General features: G+C 32.0%; 3 protein-coding genes across 5 annotated transcripts; all 3 read right to left on the bottom strand.

Moving 5' to 3' along the window:
- Window positions 1-2,666: 2,666 nt before the first annotated feature.
- On the bottom strand, window positions 2,667-5,978 carry LOC110707019 (blue copper protein-like). The gene is made up of 2 exons (XM_021885040.1): window positions 5,625-5,978; window positions 2,667-2,998 (listed from the first exon to the last, which is right to left on the bottom strand). Exons 1-2 carry the CDS (start codon window positions 5,800-5,802, stop codon window positions 2,799-2,801), a joined length of 378 nt encoding a protein of 125 aa, XP_021740732.1. The 5' UTR covers window positions 5,803-5,978; the 3' UTR covers window positions 2,667-2,798.
- A 436-nt stretch (window positions 5,979-6,414) lies between these two features.
- Window positions 6,415-11,864, bottom strand: LOC110708193 (WAT1-related protein At1g70260-like). The gene is made up of 8 exons (XM_021886282.1): window positions 11,460-11,864; window positions 11,279-11,338; window positions 10,364-10,480; window positions 8,966-9,218; window positions 8,694-8,852; window positions 8,279-8,427; window positions 7,038-7,246; window positions 6,415-6,847 (listed from the first exon to the last, which is right to left on the bottom strand). Exons 1-7 carry the CDS (start codon window positions 11,666-11,668, stop codon window positions 7,087-7,089), a joined length of 1,107 nt encoding a protein of 368 aa, XP_021741974.1. The 5' UTR covers window positions 11,669-11,864; the 3' UTR covers window positions 6,415-6,847; window positions 7,038-7,086.
- Window positions 11,865-18,856: 6,992 nt separating this feature from the next.
- LOC110708201 (WAT1-related protein At3g28050-like) lies at window positions 18,857-25,682 on the bottom strand. 3 transcript variants are annotated; one of them, XM_021886293.1, is made up of 8 exons: window positions 25,416-25,682; window positions 25,262-25,324; window positions 24,598-24,711; window positions 23,219-23,453; window positions 22,976-23,134; window positions 22,550-22,701; window positions 21,546-21,719; window positions 18,857-19,217 (listed from the first exon to the last, which is right to left on the bottom strand). In XM_021886293.1, the coding sequence occupies exons 1-7, from the start codon at window positions 25,589-25,591 to the stop codon at window positions 21,551-21,553; spliced, it is 1,068 nt and encodes a 355-aa protein (XP_021741985.1). In that variant the 5' UTR covers window positions 25,592-25,682; the 3' UTR covers window positions 18,857-19,217; window positions 21,546-21,550. The 3 variants fall into 3 exon arrangements, with proteins under 3 accessions (XP_021741985.1, XP_021741983.1, XP_021741990.1); XM_021886291.1 differs by having other exon boundaries at window positions 18,857-19,204; window positions 25,416-25,680; XM_021886298.1 differs by lacking the exon at window positions 18,857-19,217 and adding an exon at window positions 19,227-19,895.
- Between the last annotated feature and the right edge of the window lie 406 nt (window positions 25,683-26,088).

Below are 26,088 nucleotides of genomic sequence, written 5' to 3' on the forward strand. Positions count from 1 at the left end.
CTTGGGCCAATTCGTGCTTTACAAACCTCACAAACTCTCCATATGGATTTGTGGTAAAACATGTGTGTTTCGAGAGAGATAATTGGAAATTTTTATAACAAAAAACAACCTAGGTTTTTTGGGTTTGAAGGGATAAAATTGTGGAGTAGGATAGAGATTCATCTTCTCTATAATTTTGGGTGGAGTTTGTTGAAGATGAACCTGACAGCTTCTTGAGCTCTTGAAATTCTTAGCTTTTCACTCCTGTTAGGATTTCTCCTTCTAATTATTTTTACGTATCTTTTATTTTTATTTGCTTCTTCTATTCTTGGGCTCCACGTGATCTTTGAGCTAGGCCCTATTCACTTCACCTTAAAATAATAATATTCAGTAAAAGTAATTTCAATTTAGTAAAAATAAGTTCAGTTCAGTAAAAATAATTTCAGTTCAGTAAAAATAAGTTCAGTTCAGTAAAAATAATTTCAGTTCAGTAAAAATAAGTTCAGTTCAGTAAAAATAATTTCAGTTCAGTAAAAATAAGTTCAGTTCAGTAAAAATAATTTCAATTTAGTAAAGATCAGTAACTTTAATGAAGAAATATAATAGAAAATCAGTAAAACTAATTTCAGTTTAGTAAAAATAAGTTCAGTTCAATAAATTTAATTTTAGTTCAGTAAAAATAATTTAAGTTTAGCAAAAATAATTTCAGTTCAGTAAAAATAATTTTAGTTCAGCAAAAATAAGGTGAAGTGAACTGAGCCTTAGTGGAACCACCTTGCCTCCATTTCCTAATCAAAATAATGATAAACATATTAAGTATAATAATATAACAAACTTAGTAATAAAATAAAGCTAAGATAAATATGCTACTAAAATTATAAAAGTAAATAAATTCCTAAAATAATAAATAAAAGGCAACAATAAAACTAATATTAGGGACTAAATATATGTTGTATTATGCACTTATCAGTATTGCAGATATATTTTCGGAAATCTTAGAAAATATTTGTTAGCATCTTTTTGGTAGTTATTGATATCTTTTAATTGTTTCCTAATCCTATCACATTTGAGTTAGCTTGTATTATATATGCTTGCAAAGTCATTAATGAGAATTAAGCCAATTCATTCATCAATTCTTCAATAATTCATGGAACATATGGATCAGAGTTGGTGGGTGTGGCCCAAATTTAACAAGCCCATTATTTTGATGGAGTATCTATTCATGTTCTAGAAGCTTCCAAACATGTAGTATGGTTGATATTGCTCTTTAATTCTCTAGATTTTTCTACTAGCTTGTATCATGCAAGCTACTAAAATCATCTGATCTAGAGAATTCTTAATATTGGAAGTAGCTAGAATATGGTTCGTGAATTTTCTTAAACATCATGCATACAAGAATGAAGGAACTTCTATAATATTCTGACCATTTCTTCCATGCTCCATGCTCCATGCTCCATCTACAACTATAAATATAAGTCATGGGCATTCAATCAATGTACACACACAAGAAGTCATACCTATACACAAAGCCTTCCTACCTTACTACCCTCCTTGTATACAATTCACCTTCTCTCTACGAATCCACTATTCCAATTTTTGTACTACTCATTTGTGTGATTTATAGTGATAGTTTTTTTGTACTACTCACCTCCTCAAAGTTTATTATACTCTATCGGATTATTTTGGTGCTAGTCGTTCGTGGATTTTTTTTTATTAATTTTTCCCATGTTAAATATTGTCTGTCCATTTCTTTACTTCTTATCTTGCCTTTATCTATCTCTCAATTATTTTCTCAATCTCTACATCTTTAATTTGCTTTCACTGTGCACTCACCAACCCTAACAGGAGTACTTTTGAATTTGATTGTAGTATATTAAAAACTCGAATATAAATTATTTGCAAAATAAATTAAAAAAAAATATATAAGAATAGTTAATTTATTACTCCCTCCGTTTTGAATAATTTAGTATGAGTGACATATATATCAATAAATAACTTTTACCAATAATATCTTAAACTATATATCAACAAATACAAAAAAAAAAAAAATGTATATTGGTCAGAAAAGTATACATTAATAAAATTATAACAAGTATTCACATAACTATGTTTAATCACAAGGATAAAACACCATTATTAGTCGATGTGACTTTTTTTTAAAAAAAAAAAAAAGTAAAAGTGGTATATACGAATATATTTAAAAGGTCAAAATTGGGCATGCACTTGATAAAATATGGAGGGGCATATACGACGCTTTATATAAAAGTTAATCCAATTCGTTAGCGATAATCAAAATAGTTTATTACGAGATTCTAGACATTTAGGATTTTTTTTAAGTTATCTAATGCGTAGTACTACTGCCCTAGTTAGAAATTCTGGATTCGCCACTGATCTAAGTTAACCCTCTTCCCAAGTTACCCTACTTATACTTCAAAGGTTCTAATAGAATCTTATTAAACAAGAATCTGTAAATTTGAGTTTTGATATCAATTTATATTTATAAACCAATCAGTTTTAGAAATATGATATTAATGGATTAATTTGGCCACGCCTCGAGTCTCTAATTAAATTACTACGTATAATGAACAAAGAGAGTAGCCTAGCCTATTTTTCTCTTACATATCTGTTATAAAATTTAACAATTATTTGTAAACTGTACAAAATAATTCAAATATAAAAATGTGATATATGTTATTATTTTCTTACATTAAAAAAATTCTTGTCCTATATATATGATTATTCATTGAATTTTGTTGATTAAGGATGCTATAATTAATAATCAATAATAATACAAGTGCAAAATAAAGAATTTAAAGGGTTTAGTTGACAGTGAGAGTGAGATTCATGCCCTGAGAACACTCATTAAATAAACCCCCAATAAAATAATGAACTCCAGATTTCGTAAGAGTAATTGAAGAATTTCCATCTGTTGCCGAATATAAAGAATAGGTTGAATCACATTTCTTGAATCTCTTAGCATCCACTTCATCTACACTATATCCTTCTGCATAACGAAAAACTAATACACCAAAAATAACCCAATCAATAATGTTAATTACATGTAGCATATTAATTGTTCAAATAATTGAATAATAAAAAGTAATCCTTCTATTAATTGTGACAAGTAATTATTAAAATTAAGTGACAAGCTAAACGATGCCCTTATTTTACCGGGTAACGCCGACATTTAAATATGAATGGACAAGCATACCCTCGCGTGTATTGCATGTTCTAACTCAACATAACATTCTCTTCTCCCAACAAACCACCATCGACCGAGGGCAAAGTCATTGAATACATTGCCGGAAATAAAGTCTTTTTTTTTTTTTTTTTTTTTTTTTTGTGAAGGCCAAACGCCTAATTTCTTCAAAACTCTAGGGGAGAAACGTCTAGAATTTTCAAAAGTCCCTAGGAGATTCGAAAAGTCTAGGCGTTTTATCCCGTAGAGTTTTCCAGTTTTTTTTTTCGTTTTTTGTTTTTATCATAACTTTTGATCCCATACTCGGATTAAGACAAATGATATATAGTTGGAAAGCTTTGGAAGTCTACTTTTCAACCCAATTTGAATCAAGTTAATATCATTTCTAGATCTTAAGATATGATCGAAATAGTGCAAGGGTGTTGGTTTTTGACCAAACCTAGTATTGTAGCCATATCTTATGATCTAAAAATGATATTGATATGATTCTAATTGGGTTAGAAAATAGAATTCTAGAGATTTCCAACTATATATTATTTGTCTTAATTTAAGTTATGGATCAAAAGTTATGATAAAAACAAGAAAAACGCAAAAAAATTGGAAAATTCTACGGGTGGAAACGCCTAGAATTTTCGAATCTCCTAGGGACTTTTGAAAATTCTAGGCGTTTCTCCCCTAGAGTTTTGAAAAGTTTAGGCGTTTTGCCTCCACAAAAAAAAAGACTTTAATTCTGGCAATGTGTCCGATGACCTTGCCCTCGGTCGGTGGTGGTTTGTTGGGAGGAGAGAATGTACGATTGAGTTAGAGGCCAAAGAAGAAAAATATAGAGTACACACGAGGGTATGTTTGTCCATTTATGTTTAAATGCGGGCGTTACCTGGTAAAATAAGGGCGTCGTTTAACATTCAATAGATTAATTATGACAATGCAAGTAATAATTAAAATAATTTATAGGATTTTTTTTTTTGTCAAAAACTACCTAATAAAATCTAAATTTTGTGAGAAACTACCTAATAATAAAAAAAATGTTGTAAGAAACTATCTAATAAAAAGTAAAATGTTGTAAGATACTACCTTTAGCCGAATTTCCATCGTTGAACTAATGTACAACGTTGACCCACCTCAAAATACTATCGAAACCACTGCGGGGGTTGGTTTCAAGGTGGTAAGGTTATATCCGGGGTGGTTGGAGGATATTCCGAGTTAATGAGGGTAGTTTCGTGCTTTGGGATGGTGGTTTTTAGGGTTAGAGGTGGTGGTTTTGGGGTTGAAGGGTGGTTTCGGCGTAGTGGAGGCAATTTCAAGCAGGTTGTGTTGGTTTTGGGGATGAAAACAGTGGTTTCGAGGGTGCTTTGAAGTGGTTCCTATATAGACGTCTATTGAAACCTATGCTCCCAAATATCTGGCAAATAGTACTTTGTAGGTTGTGTTGGTTTTGGGGATGAAAACAACAATTTCGAGGATGCAAAGAACATATTTACCACCTTTATTAATTAAATATGACGAGGGGAAATCGTAATTAATTGCCTCCTATATAGACGTCTATGGTGGAAATCTGGCAGAGGCAATATTTTACAACATTTTACCTTTTATTACTAGCTAGTTTCTTACAACATTTTACCTTTTATTAGGTAGTTTCTTACAACATTTATTTTATTAGGTAGTTCCTCACAAAATATGGGTTTTATTACTCCTCCATGTTTTAATAAGGGTTACAATTTGACCAAACACGCATGCCAAGACACGACTTTGACCGTTAATTTATCTAATTATATGTTAGTAAAATTATGGAAAAATTGATGTTATGAAAGTATACATTATAACAAATCCAATAATGTATTATACAATAACATTTGTTGTTGTTGTTGTTGTTGTTTTTTTTTTTTTTTTTTTTTTTTATTAGTAAATTAATCAAGTCAAAACCATTATGTGAATAGTGAAAAAAGCTAAATTGTAACACTTATTAAAACACGGAAGGAGTATGTAGTTTCTAAAAAAAAATCTAATTTAAATACCAAAAAGTTGAAAAAGGTTAGGTTACCGATGTTTAATTAAGTATTTAAACTAGGTATAAGGACCGCAATTCGAGTCGACGAGTCAAATTTGGTTGTTTCCCTAAATATTTAACTTTAATTAATTAGTTAATCAGGTAAAATTTTATTGTCCTGCCTGAATAATCACATATTCATAAGTTCATTTATGCATGCGTGTATATCTTTAAACCATTTCACCACGTAAAATGAATAAGCCCAAATCACTTATGCTATAACTATCGATTTTACCGTTCATACTTGCACATAATGTATGATCCTAGCCTAGTGATGAAATTAAAGTACGTAGTATTAGATAGATTAACTTAGCTTGGAGATATAAATTAAGTTTTCCAAATTATGTCAAGTAAAATTAAAGAAAGAATTAAATAAATAATAATTAGAGAAATACTAACCAAGAATATCACCCTTGTAAAAGGTTTTCCCTTTAACCCACTTCGAATAATCATTGCCAGGGCCCCAACCATGGTTGTCTCCAACCATATAAACCTTGACAGTAATTACTTGGGCATATCCCAAGTAAATTAAGATCGTAATATATGAAATTGCAATTGTAGAAATTTGTTTGTTCATCTCTAACAATTTGAATTTATCCGGAGAATAAATTCAATTTTCTTATAATCCAAGGAAAAGTTAGGTTGTCTTATATTCCAAATTTATTTTTAAAACAAGAGTGAACATTTAAAGGGAATGATCATTATATATTTCCATGAAAGAAAATTTATACTCATGACCTACCATTATTAAGTGAGGTAGGTCTAACGTTAGGTTGTTAGAATGAAGTTGATGCCCTTTTAATTGCAATAAGAAAACGTAACATTATCTTTAAACATGCATGTCACTTAATATAAGTGATCTCGATCTTCTTGTTTTTAACATTCTTATGAGAACACGCTAAGTATTATCTAATTATGTCACGAATCACAACTCAAAAAGGATACTATCAATCTCCAAGCTTGTTTATATATAAGAAAAAACTTTGGCCTACATGGATTTTTAACATTTCTTAGGTTACTTACATTCCTAAAATGAAATATGATTGTGCATTTGGGACATTGCAAAAACTGAAAATTCATCACAAGCTTTCCTAATCAAGATTTAAGCTTGATGATCGATTTACCACATATTACTGATTGTTTATGGATCGGAAATTCGGAATAATACATCTTTCAATATTACACCATGTGCCTCAAACTCTCTTTCGGATTAGTGAAAATCACGTGCATGAGATGCACCATTGGATTTTTTATATTTTATTTTTTTCATTTGACTTGAAAATAAAAATAAAAATTACAACAGACGAGTTCTAGAGAAGAGAGAAGCAACTATAAGCAAGCCCTCAACTTAAGAACATACACTTTGCATGCTTCCGAATTACGCACGTACAAAGAGATACATCTCATTAAAACTAGCTCCCACAAAAAATCGGGCAATAATACATCTTAATCTTCATAATATATTTACATTAGCTCATATTCTAAAGAAAATAATTCACATTATTTCACCCGTTACTAAAATCCACAGATCTTCACGAAAACCCGAAGTTCATCTCATCTTCCTCCAAATTCAATTTAGAAAATGGATAAAAATTTCTCCCCCAAGCTTTAATTTTATAACCCTGCAATTAAAATAAATTTACGTGAGTTGTTGTTAGTATTTTCATTAGTCATCCGTTCATTTTATACTTAATATAAAACAAATCATGACTATGTTATTTTATACTACGTATGTATTATAATATTCTTAAAATTTCGAATAAGAACAATAAAAAGAGACAGAGAAATGTACTGAAAGGAATATTATCGTACCTGCGAATTTTTTTCCTAGTTTTATTGGTAGAAAACGAAGGAATACATTTCACACTTGTTCGTCGGCGTCTTGATTTTGCAATAGAGGGGTCTTGATGTCATCAGATGGAGCAGTTTTAGTTGAGTCATCTGCTTGTTTTTTAGCTTCCTCCCTCACTCCCCATAGTACTGTGTAGTACCCAACCCCTACTATTATTGTACCCATCACACTGCATAAAAATAGCGAAAATAATTAATATCGTTAACTCGAATTTTCTCTATTTGAAATTAATCGTTATCATAATAATATAATATAAATTAACAATATGATTAAATACTATACAAGCATAGTATTCATACGTTATTTCTTTGCGTTACATTTCCACCTGCTAATAAAAATATGGCAGATTAGATGGTGATAATGAGACGTTATCAAGTTTAATTATATATAATAACTTGTATCAATTATCCAATTTCTAATTGAAATTATACCATTTCCAAAAAAAAAAATTCGTTCTCCATTTTTTACGTACGTAATTTACTACCTTTCCGCCTTTTCATGATCATGCATGCATGGCTCAATGGATTATCGTAAGGCCAAAAAAATTATAATTAAAAAATATAAAATAAATAAAAACAATATATGCAGGGCTCTATTCGTACGTAATTAGTTGTTGATCCCACAATTTGGCTCATAGTACATATGTAAGCACAATATTCGTCTAAGAAAATCATCAAATATAAGATTAAAAGGATTAATTGGTTATTTATGCAAAACTGCAAATTGCTAGGCTTTCAATTTTTTTTCTTTATCTATGACTTTGACTCTAGTATATGGAAAAACAAATTGGAAGACAAAGACTTAATACATCGGTTAAAATTATTATTTGCACCAACTCTAATTCAATTTTTAACAATTAATACTAGTATATCCAATTTTATATGTGAATTTTTTTTTGCACAATTATTATTTGAAAACACACAATTAGACGAATTTAATTAACAAGCAAGATTTCACATGATAATGTTTTGATATGTAATTGTGAAAAATTATAATTAAAGTTTTCAAAAGTGAACCCATACAAAGTATATTTGATATTTCAAAGTGTAAAAAGGACGGACTTTCAATAGCAACAATAGTAATAATAATGAATTTGATTCTTATATTCACAAAATGATAAAGTCGTGCATGACTCATGGAAGCTTCAATGGTCATATCATTGTAATTTTTATGAATGAGATAAAGAGAGATTGATGAGTACCTTCCATAACAAAGAGTACCAAAAAAGCTTTCGCCAAAAAAGTTAGCCCAAAATATCCCAGCAGGCTTGAACATAGCCACATACATTGGGCCCTTCAAACTCATGCACCATGCTTGGATTCTGCTCCTCACTAACGTCCCAAACAATGCCTGCATTTTTTGACCCCATCTCATGTATTAGTACGGTCGATTCGACCTCTCATAAACCCCGAAAATCCACTATTTATTTCGAATCCTTAAAATGTTCTAAATACATACCCCTTGATAAGCACGAGTAAGACATGAATTTCGTGAGCTAAAAACATTTCGCCTCATATTAAATGTACGTACGTCTAACGGATAAGAAATTAACCAGACTCAAATAGGTTTTTTTTCTTTATGACACGTATAAAAAAACAAAAAAGGTAAGTGCTTACTGTTAAGACGATAATAAGGAGCTCTAAGTCCCAATGTAATTTCCAAGCACTCAAATCTCCATTTGCAATGATGTCCACAAAAAATGTTTGAATGGTCCCAAATACAGTGTAACAAGCTACTATCACCATCATATCTGGAAATCTTGAGAATGTTGATACCTATCATCCAAAATAACCAATCTTTACGTGTTAGATTATTGATTTTCTTTACCATTTTGTAAAAAATAAAAAATAAAAAAGGAGAAATGTTACATGGTTTACTAATAATATACCTGTATCATACTCCAAACTGCAATGAAGAAAGTAGCAAGAGCTAGCAAAGAGGTGCCAAACATCCATTCTTCTGTGGTGGTGATAAACACGAATTGAAACTTAGAGCTACGAAGCATGATAGGACCAATAATTGGTCCTTGTAGGATGGAAGGGCCGAGGTAGACGGCGACCGTGATTGCTCCGATGATAGACACCGCCACCCCGGTGAGCTTGATGCGGGTGCTTTTGCTCTCTATGTTCAACTTAGCCTTCCTGTTTTTGTGTGTAAAATGATAGTTTAGTCAAATTTCAAAAAAAACTTGGTGGGAGTTTTATAGATTTGAGTTTTGGGAGTAATCTTTGTTGCATTTTTAGGGCTACTAGTAAGAGCTAACCAAGTTATTAGATCCCCTAATACCCTAAATAAGAATCTTTTCGAGGCGCATAATTTGATGTAATAATAGTAGTCATTTTCAAAGCATACTTGATTCAATTCATTTTTTTAATTACCTTGCTTTATACTCTTTTTATTCCATAATAACTATAACTTTATAATTATATATTAAAACACAAATGTAAGTGTATAAAAGGTAGTAACGTATTGTTGCTAAGTATATAATATAAAGTTTTTCGCAACTTTTTTTTAATTATTTATACACAGAGACAAAATAGTGCATCAGCAGATATGTTAAGTTTGTCTGTGTCAATTATTATAAATCTGAGTTATTAAAAAATTAAACATTAATCATAATAGTTTGTAACTCATAATAACTTAATTTGAATCAGATTATATACAACTAGAATCATCTAGTTCTAGGATTAGAGCTTAGAATAAAAAAAAAAAAAGGGTTGTTAGAAACGTTATTGTAGGTGCGGTTGGTACTAATTAGACAAAAAGGGGTCCTCTATCAAATAACTTTTCAAATGATTCATTCTACAAAACAAAAGGTGATGTCACAAGGATCAAGAACACAAATTGGAGCCATTAGAATGATAGAGATGACATACTAAGGCCAAATTGTATTAAATTACAAAACCATGAATAAACAGTACATTCTATTGATTCTAGCCTATTGCATGGTGTAGAAAGATTCAGCTCCAAAAAAAAAAAAAAAAAAAAAGAAATAAATAAAAAACCCAATCAAGAGAAAGTGTTACATAAAATCAAATTCCACGATTTCCATCTTTAAGGTGGTCCTCTTAGCCACCATTGATTAGATTTAATAGGACCCATCATATATTCATATGATACGAAGTATTGAATATCAATTATCAAATCTTAAAATTTTATACGATTAAAAATGCTTACGTAAGGGAAAATAGGGGAAAATTATAGTGGGAGGCATTATAAAGGGGTGTCTAAGAAAAATTGACATTTTCATCAAAATATGAAGTAAGAAAATGAAGGGTATGTATACCTTAGAATAAGATTGAGAAAAAATTGAAAGGATGGTAGCAATAGTCCCATTGCACAAACAACTATAGGTGAGCTGTCACGTAGCCCCGTAAATGCAAGATTTTGTGCAATTGTTATCCTGCCATCCACAAACAAATTTACAAGTACGGGTTAGTTTAGTGACAGTATGTGATAAAAATACAGTTATATTATGTGATAATAATACTTTTATTATTTTTTGTCGGAAAAGAGCAGTTGATTTTTGTAAATTTTGATCATGAGTACAACTTTAAGTTACTGAATATCCAAAAAAAAAAAAAAAAAGCCAACTTTTTTTTTTTTTTTTGAGAGACCGTTGATTTAGTGATCAAGTAATTTAATAATGTTATTTTCATAATAAGTTAATTATAGCTTTCAGCGAATTATAATGGAAACCCTGACTACCTAAAAAACAGTAGTTTTATTGATCTACTCTAAGTTGTATGATTGGATGGCATTAAAAATTTAAACAATATAAATGTAACATTCTTTAGCTAGCTAATCAAGTAACTACGTATGTTACTCAAATCACCACTAACTTAACAAAAACAAACATAATTATAAGGCCCACCAAGTTATGATAGTTAGGTACCTAAGATATTGTTCTTGAAGAAACAATAGATTTTATTTTTACTCCTTATTATTTATTTATTTATTGTTATATTGAAGAACAGTACACCAACAAGGACTTTCATATATATGAAGGGCGCCAACATAGACTTAGCTTAGACATTGCCCTACCAGATTCAACTTGCAACATGCAACGATGCAAGCATTTCGAATCTAGTAGGGTGGCGTGTGTGTACGTGTGTGCGCGCACGTGTGCATTCATGAAATAACTCATAAAAGAGAGATAAATGATAAAATCGTATAGCATGAGTGAGAGAATTGAACGAACCCCGTAAGACCAAGGAGGAAGAATCGTGAGAGAAGCTTGACATTGAAAACCTTTTTCATACTGCCCATACAAGAAAAGAAAAAAAAAGAAAGAATTATTAGTTGATCATATGTAAATTATCTTAAATTATTCAAGATGATCATATGTAATAAAATTATCTTGTTAGACCTAGTTAACTTACCTATCTCTATGATAGATGAGACAATAAACGACGAGGAGGATAGAAGAAAGAGCGTTCGAGTAAGCCACAAACACAAATTGGCTCATCCCAATAGCCATGGCCGATTTCGCGGTTATGGTTAAGGCAATGGTACACCCTTCTATCAAAAACATACATAAAAATGGAATCACTTCCCATATCTTATTATTATTCCCTCTTGTTAATTCCATTCTTCTTCTAAAGCACGACGATTTCGATAACCAAGCAAGGAGTAGATACACACACAAAGAATGAAGCTCAAGTATGTATATATGTATGTATGTATGTACTTCTCTCTTACTATGATCAAGCTTGCTAAGCTAGCTCTTGTTAAAAACCTTGATGAATGAAGAAAGTTTCTTCATCCACATTTTATACCACAAAAAAAATAGAGAGAGAAAATAAAAAGTAATAAAATTTAAGGTATAGTTAATTTTTATTTTTTGTTACAAAAATAAGATAAGAAAATTATTATATGGTTACCCTTTCATGAGGGCATGAAGCTACCTAGGGGTTGGGTCGAGAAGTAGCAACTCGGATATACAAGTCGTCAAAAATAGTTAGCTGACTCAGCTAATTATATTTGTTATTCCTTTGACCTTTGCTGAGGTATGTTCCCCTCTAATTTCATTTTATTTTATTGCATGTCACACTTTTATTTGTCTCTTTATAATTACAATTTTATTTTATGTAATTTTATTCTTAATTTTTTTTAATCTTATTATTTGAAATATCTATATGATTTTATTATTAAGGGAGGTCCCAATATATTTGGGTTTGTGGCTAGTGTTAGCTTATAGATATACCCTACCAAATTGGAAAGTAATTTTGAGAGATCTTTTGGGCAACTTCTAAAGGTGCAATTAAGGAAATAGTGTGTTTAAGCCACTAATCTAGTAGGATTATGTCATCTAATTAAGCAAAAATGAATAGCATTTTTGTCCCTAAACGTGGGGTTAAGTATAGTCTTGTATGTTGACGATATTCTTGAATAATATTAACAAGGAAGAATATTTTTTGGATGTAATAATTAAAAATGTTATATATTTTAATTAATTTCAATTTTTAAAATTTCATGTAATTGAACTATGGGTAATGTCAGCTGTTTCAGATTTTGTGAATGAGGGAAGCATATTTGTAAAATGTAATATTCTTATTTATTTATATTATTATTAAAGTTACACCGTCCATCTAATAAGCAAAGTTTAGTTGTATTTCAATCTTATACTTGTATATAATTTGATGCGGAGAAATATATGTGACTCTTAAGTCTTAATAGTCTTGACCTCTTGGGGCAGTTGTAATGGCCATATTAAACTTAATGATTATACTAATGGTTTCTTATATTTTTTTTTGAAAATTAAAATGACATCACATTGTATTTTTCGATCAACTAGCTAGCAAACCCATTAAAAGTTCGAAACAATTGGCGTATATATGTAACACGCTAATGCTTGAATGTGTGGTATAACATCAACTAAAGTGAGTTTATAATTAGGGCAATACTTGCTTTAGGTTAGAGTGTATAGAGAGGCACCCACTTAATCTGAATGTGCCTAATAAATGAAAATTAACTAGATTTCACTTGTTTGATTAGCCACCTTCACAAAATTATTATATTTCCATTTCATAATCTCCGACCCTAGCCTAGCCAAAAAAATATAAAGCTGAGCAAGTATGGCTACATCCAACAAAATTTATGTAAATTGGGCGCACTTACCATTATAGTTGGTGTGGTGTACCCTGCTATGCAAGCTATAGTTAGTCATATACTTTAATTTTTCTACTCCTTTGGCCTCATAATATAGTATGTGTATATTATTTTTATATAGTTTTCAAGATGTACCTTGGACAATCAATATCTTCAATTATATAATATTAATAAAAATTATAAAAAGTTGATATTATAAAACTGCATATTAAAACAAATCTAACAATATCTCACATGACTATGTTTTTTTTGTATATATTGATGAGAATTCTACGTTTTTACAATTTGGCCATAAAAATGAATATAGGTACTCTATTATGAGATGAAAGGCGTATTAATTAGTAAAATCGGTGAATCGTAGGTTCATTTAATCGCATTGTAGGCCATTATATGTATCTTATTGCCATGCCATTTTTTTTTTTTGAGGCATGCATGCCATGACTCTCATAGGGGTTGACATTCAAAGAGTCGGTCTTTAATTCTTTATATTAATTTAACGCATGTCTTCCATTTTAAGATAGTACTGACGTACTATATGATCGAAGTAATATTGTGTCAAATTTGAAACTGGTTGAGAATATATCCTGGGATAGTGGGATTTAAAGTGATCAAAGATAAAATTGCTACGTACTCGTAACTTTTAAGAATGGAGTAAAGCATGCATGCATGCAGGAAATTAGGGACTTAAGTACTTAAAATTTACTTTGAAACACATTACGTATAAACTACTCGTAGCAATAGTGCAATATATACTAATGGTATAACGTTAATAATTGTATAACGATTAGTGTTTTTTTTAGTTTATATTTAATTAGTCTCAATAGAAGTGTCAATTCCGTCGCGTCAGGTCGGGTTGGATCATGTCTAAATTAAAGTTGAGTTATTTTAAATTATTGTGTTCATACTAGTCGAAATCTGAATCGGATTTTTTATCAGGTTAGATCGGATCGATCGAGTCAGGTTTTGACATCTTTAAAAGTCAGGGCTCCGCTCCCTAGTTTAGGAAGAGCCTTCGATTATTATTTACATGATAACAAGAGCGGCCATATATTACTTGTTCTTCTAAAACCCTAACCGTAATATTTTTACGTGCACATCGTCAGTGCCTCCCACCACCATCACCACCACCATCGATATCAGCCTTCCACCGTGGTTTCCTTAGCTTATTTAGTATGTATAAATTAAAGTTGCTATAAGTAGCATTATAGTAGATGAAATTCAATCTCATTATTCATAATGGCAGACATACCCTAGACATCACAACTAGCTTAGATTGTAGATTTGTGGCCGTAAATGAAAAAATTGTATAGATGTGCATGCCACGCATGTTAAATGGGAGAAGTACGTACGTCGAATATTAGTTCCAAACTACTAATGGACCTAAATAACCGGCCTATATATTTCTTAGAAAAAGATTAATGAATGGTTCAAAAATGAAATGATTCACAACTTGGAAATTAAAATGTTTGGTCTTCATTTTAATTTCTTAAAGTTGAACTATAGACAATGTCAGCAATTTCATATTTACGGATGAGGAAAGCTTCATTGAATTTTTATTAATTAATTGATATGGTTATACTTGAATAATCACCGCCAATTTAAATATAAGTTAACTAATATTGGCTCTTTGTTTATTTATTTTAGATAATATGACTCTTAATAACTGTCTTAACCTCTTGGGGTCGTTTAAAATGTTTGCCTGACCTAATGGTTACTTGCTATGTTCTCCTCTATATTTGGCGCTATTTATATTCTATTCTACAATTACATTTTTAATATTTACTTTTTTGGAGGACTATTATTATACTAACTGATATCCATCACCATTAACAAAGCTCAGAATTGTATTCTCGAAGGATGATGTAGACTGTGTGGTGATGCATACACATATATAGAGTAGCATTTAATGTGGTAAGCAATTATTCATGAAATTGTTTGTAATAATAAAAAAAATAAAAATAAAAACTTATTTTGTCTAAATTTATTTTTCTAAACTTGTTTTAAATTATTTGAGCTTATTTTGCCTAAAATAAGTCAAAATATGATTTATTTTTTTTTAAACAAAAAACCAATTAACCTCTTAGGCTCTTAGTTAAATTTACATGCAAAACTAACAATATAGATGTGTATGCATGCATGCATGCATAATTTCTAATGAATAACCAATGTATCACGCTAGATTTATAAGAAACTTTTCTATAAATGAAGTTTTAGGGTGTATAGGCGAAGATAAGATTGCTAGCTTGTGGATGAATGAATGAACCTCGACAATCAAAACCCTACTAACCGACGTTTTATACGAAATTATCATCTATCATAAGCAATAGTACGAAGTATGATATAGAGATGTGATCGTCGAACATATATAATCGAATCATAAGGAATCCAACCTACCTACAAAATGTATGGATTGAAAAAGGAGTGATACCTAGGTTTATGATTCAAAAGATGAAATGATACAAAGTTCAAACTTATAAAGTTAAGGTCTAGCTAGGCAGTGAGAGCTCAATTTCTTCTTTGTGAGAATAGGATATGACATTTATGGTAGTAAAATAACCAAAATAACATCATGAGGAGGAGAATATGAATGAACGTAAACCGCACAAAGTAGTTATTATGGAAGATTAGTCACATAGAACCAAACCGGCCTATATCATGTCGATCATACATGCAAAAAATGATAGATTTGCATAGTTGTTTTTTTATTTTATACGTAAGGATTTAAGTTGGAGAAAAATTTGTGATTCAATTTCAAATGAAAAGTAGGTTTGAATTTAAGCCATCCTACAAATGTGTTTTGGATTCTATTCTTTGTATTATGTCAATTTCAATTATTCTTGTACTCGTAGTATATACTTACTCCGGATTGTAAATTATAAATAATAATATTGTTTATATTTGATAATTTATTTAGTTGTAAATTTTTCAGTCGACATTGTTTTCTTTTAATATAATATAATAGTAGTATGGATATTATTGCGTGAAAAAAAATTCTTAAGGTGGAAATAAGTCTTAAGATCGATTACTTCATGACAATATTAACCTTTGTGTACAAAGAAATTTATAATCATTGTACTTGTACTGTTATTACATTCATTACAATATATGGAGGTATACAGTACAAGGTTACATCAATATAAACTACTCTCTCCGCGTTTAAATAAATGAAACTTTTTTTTATTTTTATTTTTATTTTTATTTTTAATTTTTTTTCACATCCGTGTTTAAATAAATGAAACATTTCCTCTTTTTAGTAACTTATCTCTATTTTTTTAAATACTAGTAATAATCTCTCTACTTTTTAATATTATTCTACTTACTAATGATCCCCACAAAACCCCTTACTTTGTTCTTCTCTTTCCTCAAACTTATACCCCACCACCTATTATTTTAATATATTCAACTAGCCTTTCTAAAACTCATGAAAGTTAAAACATCTCATTTATTTAAGCACAGAGGGAGTAACACTATATTAAATTTCAGAAATATAGGTATAAATGTAGAATTTCTTCCACCATATTTACATGTTCAAGACCATTTACACATTTTTTTATACAAGTGAATAATAACTATATAAATAAACAAAGAATTAAGTGGGACGATGTGAAAAGTAAATAAAATAAATAAATAAATAGCGTATAAAAAAACGGATTAACCCCCTATAACATTGATAGAGTAACCCCTATTATACTGATAGAAGAACTCCTTATGATAATTATTGAGTACCCCTACAAAACTGACATAATAAGCCTTGTAATACTTATTAACCTCTATAACCCTAACTAAGTAACCCTCATAACACCAACCGAGTAACCCCGTGGTGGTTGTCCACACGGTGTGGCCAACCACATATAAAAGTTAGTGATAAATAAATAATTGGGTCACTAATGTGGAACCAAACCAGAGAAAATAATTACTACCTCCGCTTCAGATTACTCGCAACAAACTAGTGTTTTGCGGACTCCTAGAAAAAAGATCTTAAGTATGATTATGGAAAAATAAGGGCATATACTTAATTATTAATCCAACCCAAAACAAAGAAAAAACAAATTCTACCAAAATTAAACTAAATAACCCACCACCACGAGCACCACCTAGCAGCACCGAAACCACCCACCACCACCACTACCACCGTATCACCACTAAGCACCACCGAAACCACCAACCATCACCACCACCACCCAACAGCACCATAACCAACCAGCACCACCACCTAGCACCTCAAAACATCGAGCCCACCACCACCCAGCACCTCAAAACATCGAGCCCACCACCATTTGCGTCAATTATTTCTATGAGCGACGCAAATAAGGCGACGCAAATGAGCATTTTTCTACTGGTGCCACCCCGCCGCAGCAACCCCCACAATGAACCCATGAACCCCCACAAACCTAGCCGCAGCAACCCCCACACACCCAGCCGCAGCAACCCCCACAAACCCAACCACGAACCCACAAACCCTTCTCTATCATCAATTAAAGCTTTAATTGGTCAACTTTAACCATAAAAACTCTAGATCTAGAGTTTTGATGGTTAAATTTGACTATAAAACTTTCAAATTTTGGTTTCATCGGCAATGAGGAAACAACAAGCAAAGGAAGAGAGAGAAAACAAAGGCGGCGACAAGCAAGGGACAACGGCATCGACTTCCGGCAACGGTGGCAGTCGCCATAGAAGGTTGCGGTCGAATTGAGGGGAGAATGAAGGTGGTGGTGGTGGTGGTTGCCATTGAAGATGGTGGTGGTGGTGATCGATGGTACTGGTGGTGGTGGTGGTTGCCATTGAAGGTGCTAGTTGAATGTAGATGATGAATTATGAAGGAAGGGAGAGAAAACTTATGAATGAAGATGTTGAATGTAGGTGGAGGGGAATGAATTTGGTGGTAAGGGTGAAATTAATTAACTTTAGGGTTTAATGTAATGAGATCAGATTTGTAATTTAATTAGGATATTTTAAAAAAAAAGTAAGGGTAATTTTGTCATTTTGCACATAAAAACTTACTTAAAAAGGAAAGAAATCAATTTGTTGTGAGTAATGTGAAACATCCATTTTTGGCAAATGTTGTGAGTAATATGAAGCGGAGGTAGTAGAGAATAAGGTTTATAAAAAGGAAATGAATCAAGTAATATATTAAGATGCTCAAAAATGAAAACGAGGGTTAGTTAAAGGGATAGAGAGAGTCATAAATACGGACTAATGTCATGTTCATTTCACCTTATATAATTATATTTGGAAAACTTAAATCATTTTGATTATAATAAAATCTGTTTCTATTGAACTTAATCTCGAGATCCTTTATTTCATTTCTTCTTGTTCTTTCTTTCTTTCTTTCTTTCTTTCTGTTTTTTACAATAAAATAATCCTTTTCAAGGTGAGCTAATTAGCCAACTGAAATAGTAACGGAAATATATACCCCTGTGAGATGTGACAAAGGCGTCTTCAAGGTAATCTCAAGTCGAGACTTTGTCCAGCATAGTGTGCTTCAAAACATAATAATAAATAATAAATATAATAAGAATAACAAACCGTTAAAGTGTATGATAACATATAAAATCCTATATCTAAGGCAGCAAAATTAAGGATGCCATGACTGACTTAATGCTTCTGTAATGTCATGCAGCAGACACCAACACTTTTCAGAATACTGATTCCATGTATCCAACAAATAGAAGAATAAATAATGTTTATACAAGACTTAATCATATGTCCAATGACAGTATTTAAAGATATATTTACAAATGATCTTACATCGTCAACGCGATAATGCAAAAAGGTTGACAACTAATCCATATACAATAGGTCAAATTACGGGCACTGATCATAGAAAAAAAGAAGCAGTGATTCCTCAGCTCTGCAGGCAGACAGAAGATCCCCGTTTCTCCTGTTGACGGGATCTTTTAAAGCCAAGTGCATAGAGAACTTTCGTGCCTACCATGGAATAGAATACAGCACCAGCAAATGAACACTTCACGCCCATCACATACACTAGTTTGGACTCCTTCCAGCTTTTGACAACCTGATCATACAAACTAAAACCATCAAAGTTTTATTTATTAGATCTGCTTTTACGTTAATCAATCTCTGTAAAGTTGCAAAACCCCGACATCAACCAAGATTTCCATCTTTCCGAATTAAATTGACACATTATCCAAACCTCTTACAATCAAGAATGCCGCAAAATTCACTACAAAATCCTTTCATAATACTTGTACATAGTTATCCCCTTCCAATCCTCTCAGCTCCATATAAGTGGATACATGTTTGAAAATCAAAATTATATACAAGTATATTTCTATTTTAAGAACGTGAATATTATCTGCACAATCTCAACTAGTATACTTGACTTTTATTACTAGATAGAGGAGTACTTTTCTATGACAAGTATGCAAACATATTACAAACAAATTAAATTAATATCGTACAGACTGCAGACAAAGGAATAGACAGGAAAAGTAATATTTTATAGTTTGGAATTTCTAAAGGATAGGAAATTGTCCAAGAGGCGGAAAGGTACGAAAGGCCATTTGGATTCAAATGTCTCATTTTATCTAGCAATTGAGGATAATGCACTATCATCTTGGACTTATTCAAGAAGAAATTTCCACTTCAATGCAGACATTTCTTCTTACCTTTTTGCTTTTATTATCATCTCTTTCTCTATCCTGAGAAAGCTTCAGTAGCTATTTGTGCAAGACGTAAGTTGACATCTGAAAAACCCACAGATGAAATCGATAGAGATACCAGATATAACCCACAGATGAAATCGATAGAGAGACCAGATATAAATCCCTTCACCAGTTTTTTTTTTTTTTTTTTTTTTTTTTTTTTTTTTTTTTTTTGAGGAAATAAATCCCTTCACCAGTATTATACTGTCACTTGTCAAGAATAATCTTATTTAATTCTTGCCAAGAAGAGATCCAATATGATTACTGAGACAATGAATACAATTGGACGTACAAAGAAATCTAAGAAAAACATCAACATTTTCAGCAAAAATTCTAATGCCCTCCGTGTACCATCTTCCTCATTCAATAATTTAAGATAACAAGAGCTATCTTGAGTTTCCCAAAGTGTAAAACAAAATTAAAGGAAACACTCAATAATATTCATCATAATATTAGAAATTCTCAGTCTAAAGACTTCAGCCCTTTTCAAACTCATTTGAACAAATAATTATGCAGCCAGACCGCGTACACCCAAAAGTAATAAAGTATCACTTTAACATCATCCATCAACAATTTCTTTGAATTGAAGTGATAGCAAGTGGAAGTATTTCTTGTTTTCCAAAGTGTAACTAGGACTACTAGGTTAGGTTAGGTACAACTTTAAATTTTCACCACAATTTCATTATCCACAGAATTGACAGGCACCCAAGGCAAAACTTTATTAATTAGTGTCATTAACCAAACTTACTTTGACCTCCATCCAAACAGATCAGCAAACTATCTTAACCTAGTTTCACCAGTTAGCTATAATTAAGGTTGGGTTACACTGACACAGCTCACCGAGATCCAAAGAACATGCGGACCTAATAGATTAAATTTAGCCTGTAGCCTATATCATTGTAATGAACCTGGGACTTACTGGCAATTATGAAAAAGAAACAACCACTCTTCAGCATAATTAAGTTGACTTAGAAGTAGCACCTTGTGATTTAATAAGCACAGCTATGACTGTCCCAATTGCTTTGCCTATCTATGCATGCTGTGTGGCCTTGTAAAGGTGTGGTTATGACTTGTGAGTTTAAGTGAAGACTGAATAGAAAAGAGTAGGTTTAGTACAGTGGTCTATGTAAGAACACTATTCTCCTAAACTTTTACAAAGATCATGGTGCAAATACCGTGTTTGAAAAGACAAATGGCACAACAAGGCAATAGGGGTCCTTGAGTCTAGATGCAAAGAGTGAATGTGAGGCACACTGGTTAAAATTAACGATTCTGTGAAATAACAGGTTGCCTTGGTAAATAAAAGCAACCACTCAATTCTAGAAAATTAAAGTATTAACCAAGAAATACACTGTACAGTGGAGTCCATAGTAAACAGAAAAAGGATTTTAGCATGGAATAAAAGAAGCGAACATAGGCCTTCAAGTTCACACCTTGATGCACCTCATCAACAAATACCTTGCCCAATCTATTCTCAGTCCTTACATAGCTGCAACTTGAGGCTTCAATGTGGAAGCGCAACTTTTCTATGGCAGAAACACAGGTGTCGCATGATAATTAAAGATTATAAGCAACAACACAGACCACACTTCCCACTCAGTTTGAAGGCTCACTTTTTTATTTCCAACAAGAGAAAAATCCAACCACCAAAGGCCAGGCAACAATAAGAAACTCGCTGAAGAGGAAATTTACCTTTTTTAAGCAGCAGCATTCACCGTCTCTTCAGCATAATTTTCCAGCAGTGGCATCTTTTGGGTGGGAAACCCTAAGCTACTGAAGTGACCAGCATGAATTTTCTTCTCTTCTTTAGACTTTCCCCACATAACAGAGTAGAAGCCAAGAACTATTATTATCACCCCGAGCAAACTGCAGAAAATCAGGCATCAAAATTTTTAATCTCCAAGAAAAATAGTCATAGCTATAAACTTTCAAGAGCATAGACATTAGACAGGGCCTGATTGCTCCTTCATATTGAGAAACAAAATTACTGGAATGGAATGTGCAACTTTCTAATATTGTCTTTATCTCATATAAGAGCATACAAATACCTTATAACTAATCCATCTTAGCAAAATATATACTTGTACTTTTTATTCTTGGTTTGAATTTTCTAATTGTTATATAATTGTTCCATCTGACTGAAAATTATTCAAGTATCTCTCCATGGTAATGATACAACTTAGACAAGGTATAAATTCCGCTTTATCGATTTCCATGATCCTGCAGCAAATCTACTCAATTAAGATAGTCCTTAATACAACCCCTGTCAAACGTAAAGTTCCAAACTTTTTATTTTTATTTTTAAAAGATGTCCTACCTAAAGTTCCTAATATTAATTGCTCTACACAATCTCTCAAACATCCATATTATGTTCAACAAAATTTTTGTTTTATCATTTTTTGCATTATTGTCTTTTGCGTCTAATCAAAGAGGAATATTTATAAGAGGGAGCACCATTCCAACCAAGTCATTACCTCGATGCAGGTGTTACCTAATTCAAGTACAAGATTTAGTATTGGTAGGCAATTCTCGCTACCTAAGTACACACTAATTCACCTTTTACGATTCACACTTCATAGTTCCCCGGGGGGGGGGGGGGGTGTTTTTCTATGCCTTTAGCATAAAAGCCAAAAAATTGTCAAAATTATAACACTATCATCAGTAGCAATGACTTCCTTAGTAAGAAAAAAAGATACCTTCCAAGATATAATGTATCCCCAAAGAAAACAACACCTGCAATTGCAGCTATGGCAATTCCCAAAGGCTTAAACATGCAAACAAAAACAGGCCCCTTCCTTCGCAGGCACCATGAGCAAAGGCCAACTTGGAGGGCAGAACCAAATATTGCCTACACAAACGGATATTTCAGCAAGGAAACCTATTAAGGCTTACAACAGTTATATTAAATCAATATAAGAATTTCCTCTGACCTTGAGGTTCTGTATTTTCATTAAAAAAGATGCTTTACTTTGTATAATTAGCTGAACTGCCTAGTCAATCTAGCAAACATGGGACTCAAATATAACAAAAGATAGAAAGCAACCCCACAAAGCCAAAGATGGTATTGAGTTAAAAGACAATACCTAAACAAAAAGAGCAGAGTGACTAGTAAATATGCATACCGAGTAAAGAATTGCAAGCAGCCTCAATGTAGGCTTCAGACTCCAAGCACTTAGGTCCCTTTCTACAATAAGTGTCACGATTCCAGATTGGATAGCAACAAAGAAGCAATAAAAGAACACAACAATGAGTTCTGCTGGATACTTTTTGAGAATTATTGCCTGGAAGTAAACATTAGAAAAAAGATATCAGCTCATCCTACTATTGTTGGCAACTTGGCATTATGGAGGAGTTCTAGAACATACTTGTATGATGACCCAGCTTGACGCCATGACACAATCAATGGCAAGAAAGAAACCACCAAGAATCCAGTTCATTTGATCTCCACGAAGACTAAGTTGATGAGTGTGCAAAGTTGCGAGCCTTTTCAGCAGTGGTGGACCTTCATAAAGAGTCACAACAAATGCTCCAGCAATCGAGACTATGGTTCCTACCAATTTTGCTAGACAAGTTATATTTCTTGTGTTTAGCATTTCCATCCTGAAATTACAAGTAAAAATTGTATTTTTACAAACCAACAACAAGCCTTAGTCCCAAAATGATTTGGGGTCGGCTAACATGAATCGTCATAAAGAACCATCTGGGCAAAAAAAAAAAAAAAAAAAAAAAAAAAAGAGAGAGAGAGAGCATGGCAAAATAATAAGATGTGTAAGTTTTATGCTGGCCGCCACAGGCCTACCGCAACTCTCCTCTTTTATCTGGGCTTGAGAACTGTAATGAATGCCACAAAGTGACACTCACCTCATTTATACATAATTTCTTTGAAACCCATTAAAATGTTTAACAATAACAGAACCAAAATTTTCCACGAAGAATACTTAACTAATAGCAGTGAAGGTAACATTATTAGGTACCTATGAAACATACAAAGGCCACCACTTTATAGTCTATATGCTTCAGCTGAGGTGTATTTCAAGTCTTTGTTGGTAAGTAAAAATGAGAATTGACAAACATGTGGATTCCAAATTCTACAGTATAAGTAATTTCAAAACGAACTTTCAATTTGGGGAAAACAGTGTTTTACAGTTTGACATAAAGACATTGACTTTGGAAAGCAACTCCTCATAAATTTAGGGTCTCATTTTTTCACTAATGATGCTCACATGTAATGGTTCACTATGCAACATGAGCATCCGTAGTTGATGGCCATGATGCGTATCGCACTCTGAAGTTATCACTAAAGAAAAATTAGCTTATGTTTGGCAAAATGGGATTGGTATATAAATTTCCAGAATACGAAAGGCAAGAGATAGTTTTGCAAATATTATTGCATATAGACATATAGTTATCCAAGAAAAAAGAATAGCACTGCCTAGATGTAAACTATGACGATTTTTACAATCTACACAGCTAAATTCTATTCCATATTTACCCCAAATAAAACTTCAAACATAACTTACAACATTTAGCAAAATACCAACATGCTTACGCAGGATTGCACTTAGAGTCCGACGTGCTTACCACAAGAGGACTATTGCTTAATTACAAATATCTTCATAATTGAAAGGACAAATCCATGCTAAATTTAATTACACTAGAATTTCACTATTAACAAATTAATTAAAAGGAAAATAATACGCAAATACATGAATAAACAAAAAGGAAAAAAAAAAAAAAATCATACCTAAAGATGATTGCAAGCAAAAATGTAAGCCCGGGAACAAGGTTCAGCATGGCCGCCCCAAGAGTAGGAGAGCTATAATTGATGCCAGTATACCCAAATAACTGAGCCAAACACCTAAATCACAAACAATCAAGAATCAACCCATTACACATAGTCCAAAAGGGTACCAGACACAATACAATAACCCTATAAAATCTATAAATGAAGTCAATTACACAAAATTCAAAAAGGGTATTCGAAAAACCAATTAAATTATTTTATAATTCGAGAAGATTAACAAAAATCCATCGCACAAAATTGAAAAGAGTAACAGAAAATCCAAATTCAGTAACACTATAATTAAGAAGAAGAATACAACTCATCACCCAAAATTCAAAAGGGTACCAGAAAAACCAATTCAATTATGCTATTACACAACCCATTACACAAATTTCAAAAGGGTACCAGGAAAACCTAATTTAATTATCTTATAGTTTAAGATGATTAACACAACCCATTGCATTAATTTTAAAAAGGTACCAGAAAACCCAATTCAATAAAAATATATACTTGTATTAAAAAAAATAAACGCAATTCATAACATAAAATTGAAAAGGGTATTGTGTCAAAAAAAAAAAATAAAAATAAAAATTGAAAAGGGTATCAGAATAACAGCAAGTCTAACCCAGAAAGAGCTAGCAGAAAAAACCATCCGAGGAGAGAGAAACTGAGCGGGGGAAGATTTGATCTGCAATTAAACACAAAAAATGAGTGAATTTCAGGTAAAAATTGCAGAAAATTGATGAATTTGGAAGGAAGATAGAGAAAAGGAAGGAGACCTGTGAAGGAAGAGAGAGAAAGGAAGGAGGATGAGGGACGCAATAGCATTGGAGTAGGAGACGAAGACGAAAGTAGTCATACCAGTATTCATAGCTTGTTTGCTGATAATCATGAGTCCAACTTGGCAAAATTCCGCCATTAACATTCCTATGTAAGGAGCTGCTTCACTCTCCATCTCTTCTTTCTTCTTTCTCTATCTGTATTTTGGACTCGCACTTCTGAATTCTGAGTCTTCTGATTTCTGAGGAAGATGTATAAAATTAGTACACTGTAGTAGACAGATCAAAGTATGGACGACTTGGACATATGTTTTGTTATCAAAAGTCGTTGCCCTCGTTGGAGATGCGATGGGTTTGGACCGATTTGGTAATGTCATACAGAGCTTGAGCATGGTCGAGCCATTTTCGTGTTGACCCGGTCAATGCCCAACTCTGATAAAGTCATAAAGTCAATTGATAATCTCTTTCAATAAAATTAGAATTAGAATTTAACAAGTACATAGACTAAATCCAAAGGTCTTTGTATCTAAAAGCTTGGTTTTAATTTTTTTTTTTTTTTTTTTTAACTAATTCATAGATTGTGAGCTATTATAAAAAGTTTAATTCTAATATATCCGAAGTACTTCAAAATGTTTTGGACGAAATAAACCATTAGATTTGTGATATTTAGATT

The sequence above is a fragment of the Chenopodium quinoa genome, unplaced genomic scaffold (assembly GCF_001683475.1).
Source record: "Chenopodium quinoa cultivar QQ74 unplaced genomic scaffold, ASM168347v1, whole genome shotgun sequence".
NCBI lineage: Eukaryota > Viridiplantae > Streptophyta > Magnoliopsida > Caryophyllales > Amaranthaceae > Chenopodium > Chenopodium quinoa.

Bases quoted from the DNA above. Each gene is read 5' to 3' on its own strand.
- LOC110707019 (XM_021885040.1), bottom strand. From the start codon at position 5,802: ATGAACAAACAAATTTCTACAATTGCAATTTCATATATTACGATCTTA. The intron at 2,999-5,624 runs GTTAGTATTTCT...TTGGTGTATTAG, and splicing joins TTACAAGGGTGATATTCTTG to TTTTTCGTTATGCAGAAGGA.
- LOC110708201 (XM_021886293.1), bottom strand. From the start codon at position 25,591: ATGGAGAGTGAAGCAGCTCCTTACATAGGAATGTTAATGGCGGAATTT. The intron at 25,325-25,415 runs GTCTCCTTCCTT...GTTTAATTGCAG, and splicing joins TTCTCTCTCTTCCTTCACAG to ATCAAATCTTCCCCCGCTCA. The intron at 21,720-22,549 runs GTATCTTTTTTT...GATTTTCTGCAG, and splicing joins GATACATTATATCTTGGAAG to TTTGCTCGGGGTGATAATAA.
- LOC110708193 (XM_021886282.1), bottom strand. From the start codon at position 11,668: ATGGAATTAACAAGAGGGAATAATAATAAGATATGGGAAGTGATTCCA. The intron at 11,339-11,459 runs GTAAGTTAACTA...TTGTATGGGCAG, and splicing joins CTCATCTATCATAGAGATAG to TATGAAAAAGGTTTTCAATG. The intron at 8,428-8,693 runs GTAAGCACTTAC...CAAAAAATGCAG, and splicing joins TCCTTATTATCGTCTTAACA to GCATTGTTTGGGACGTTAGT.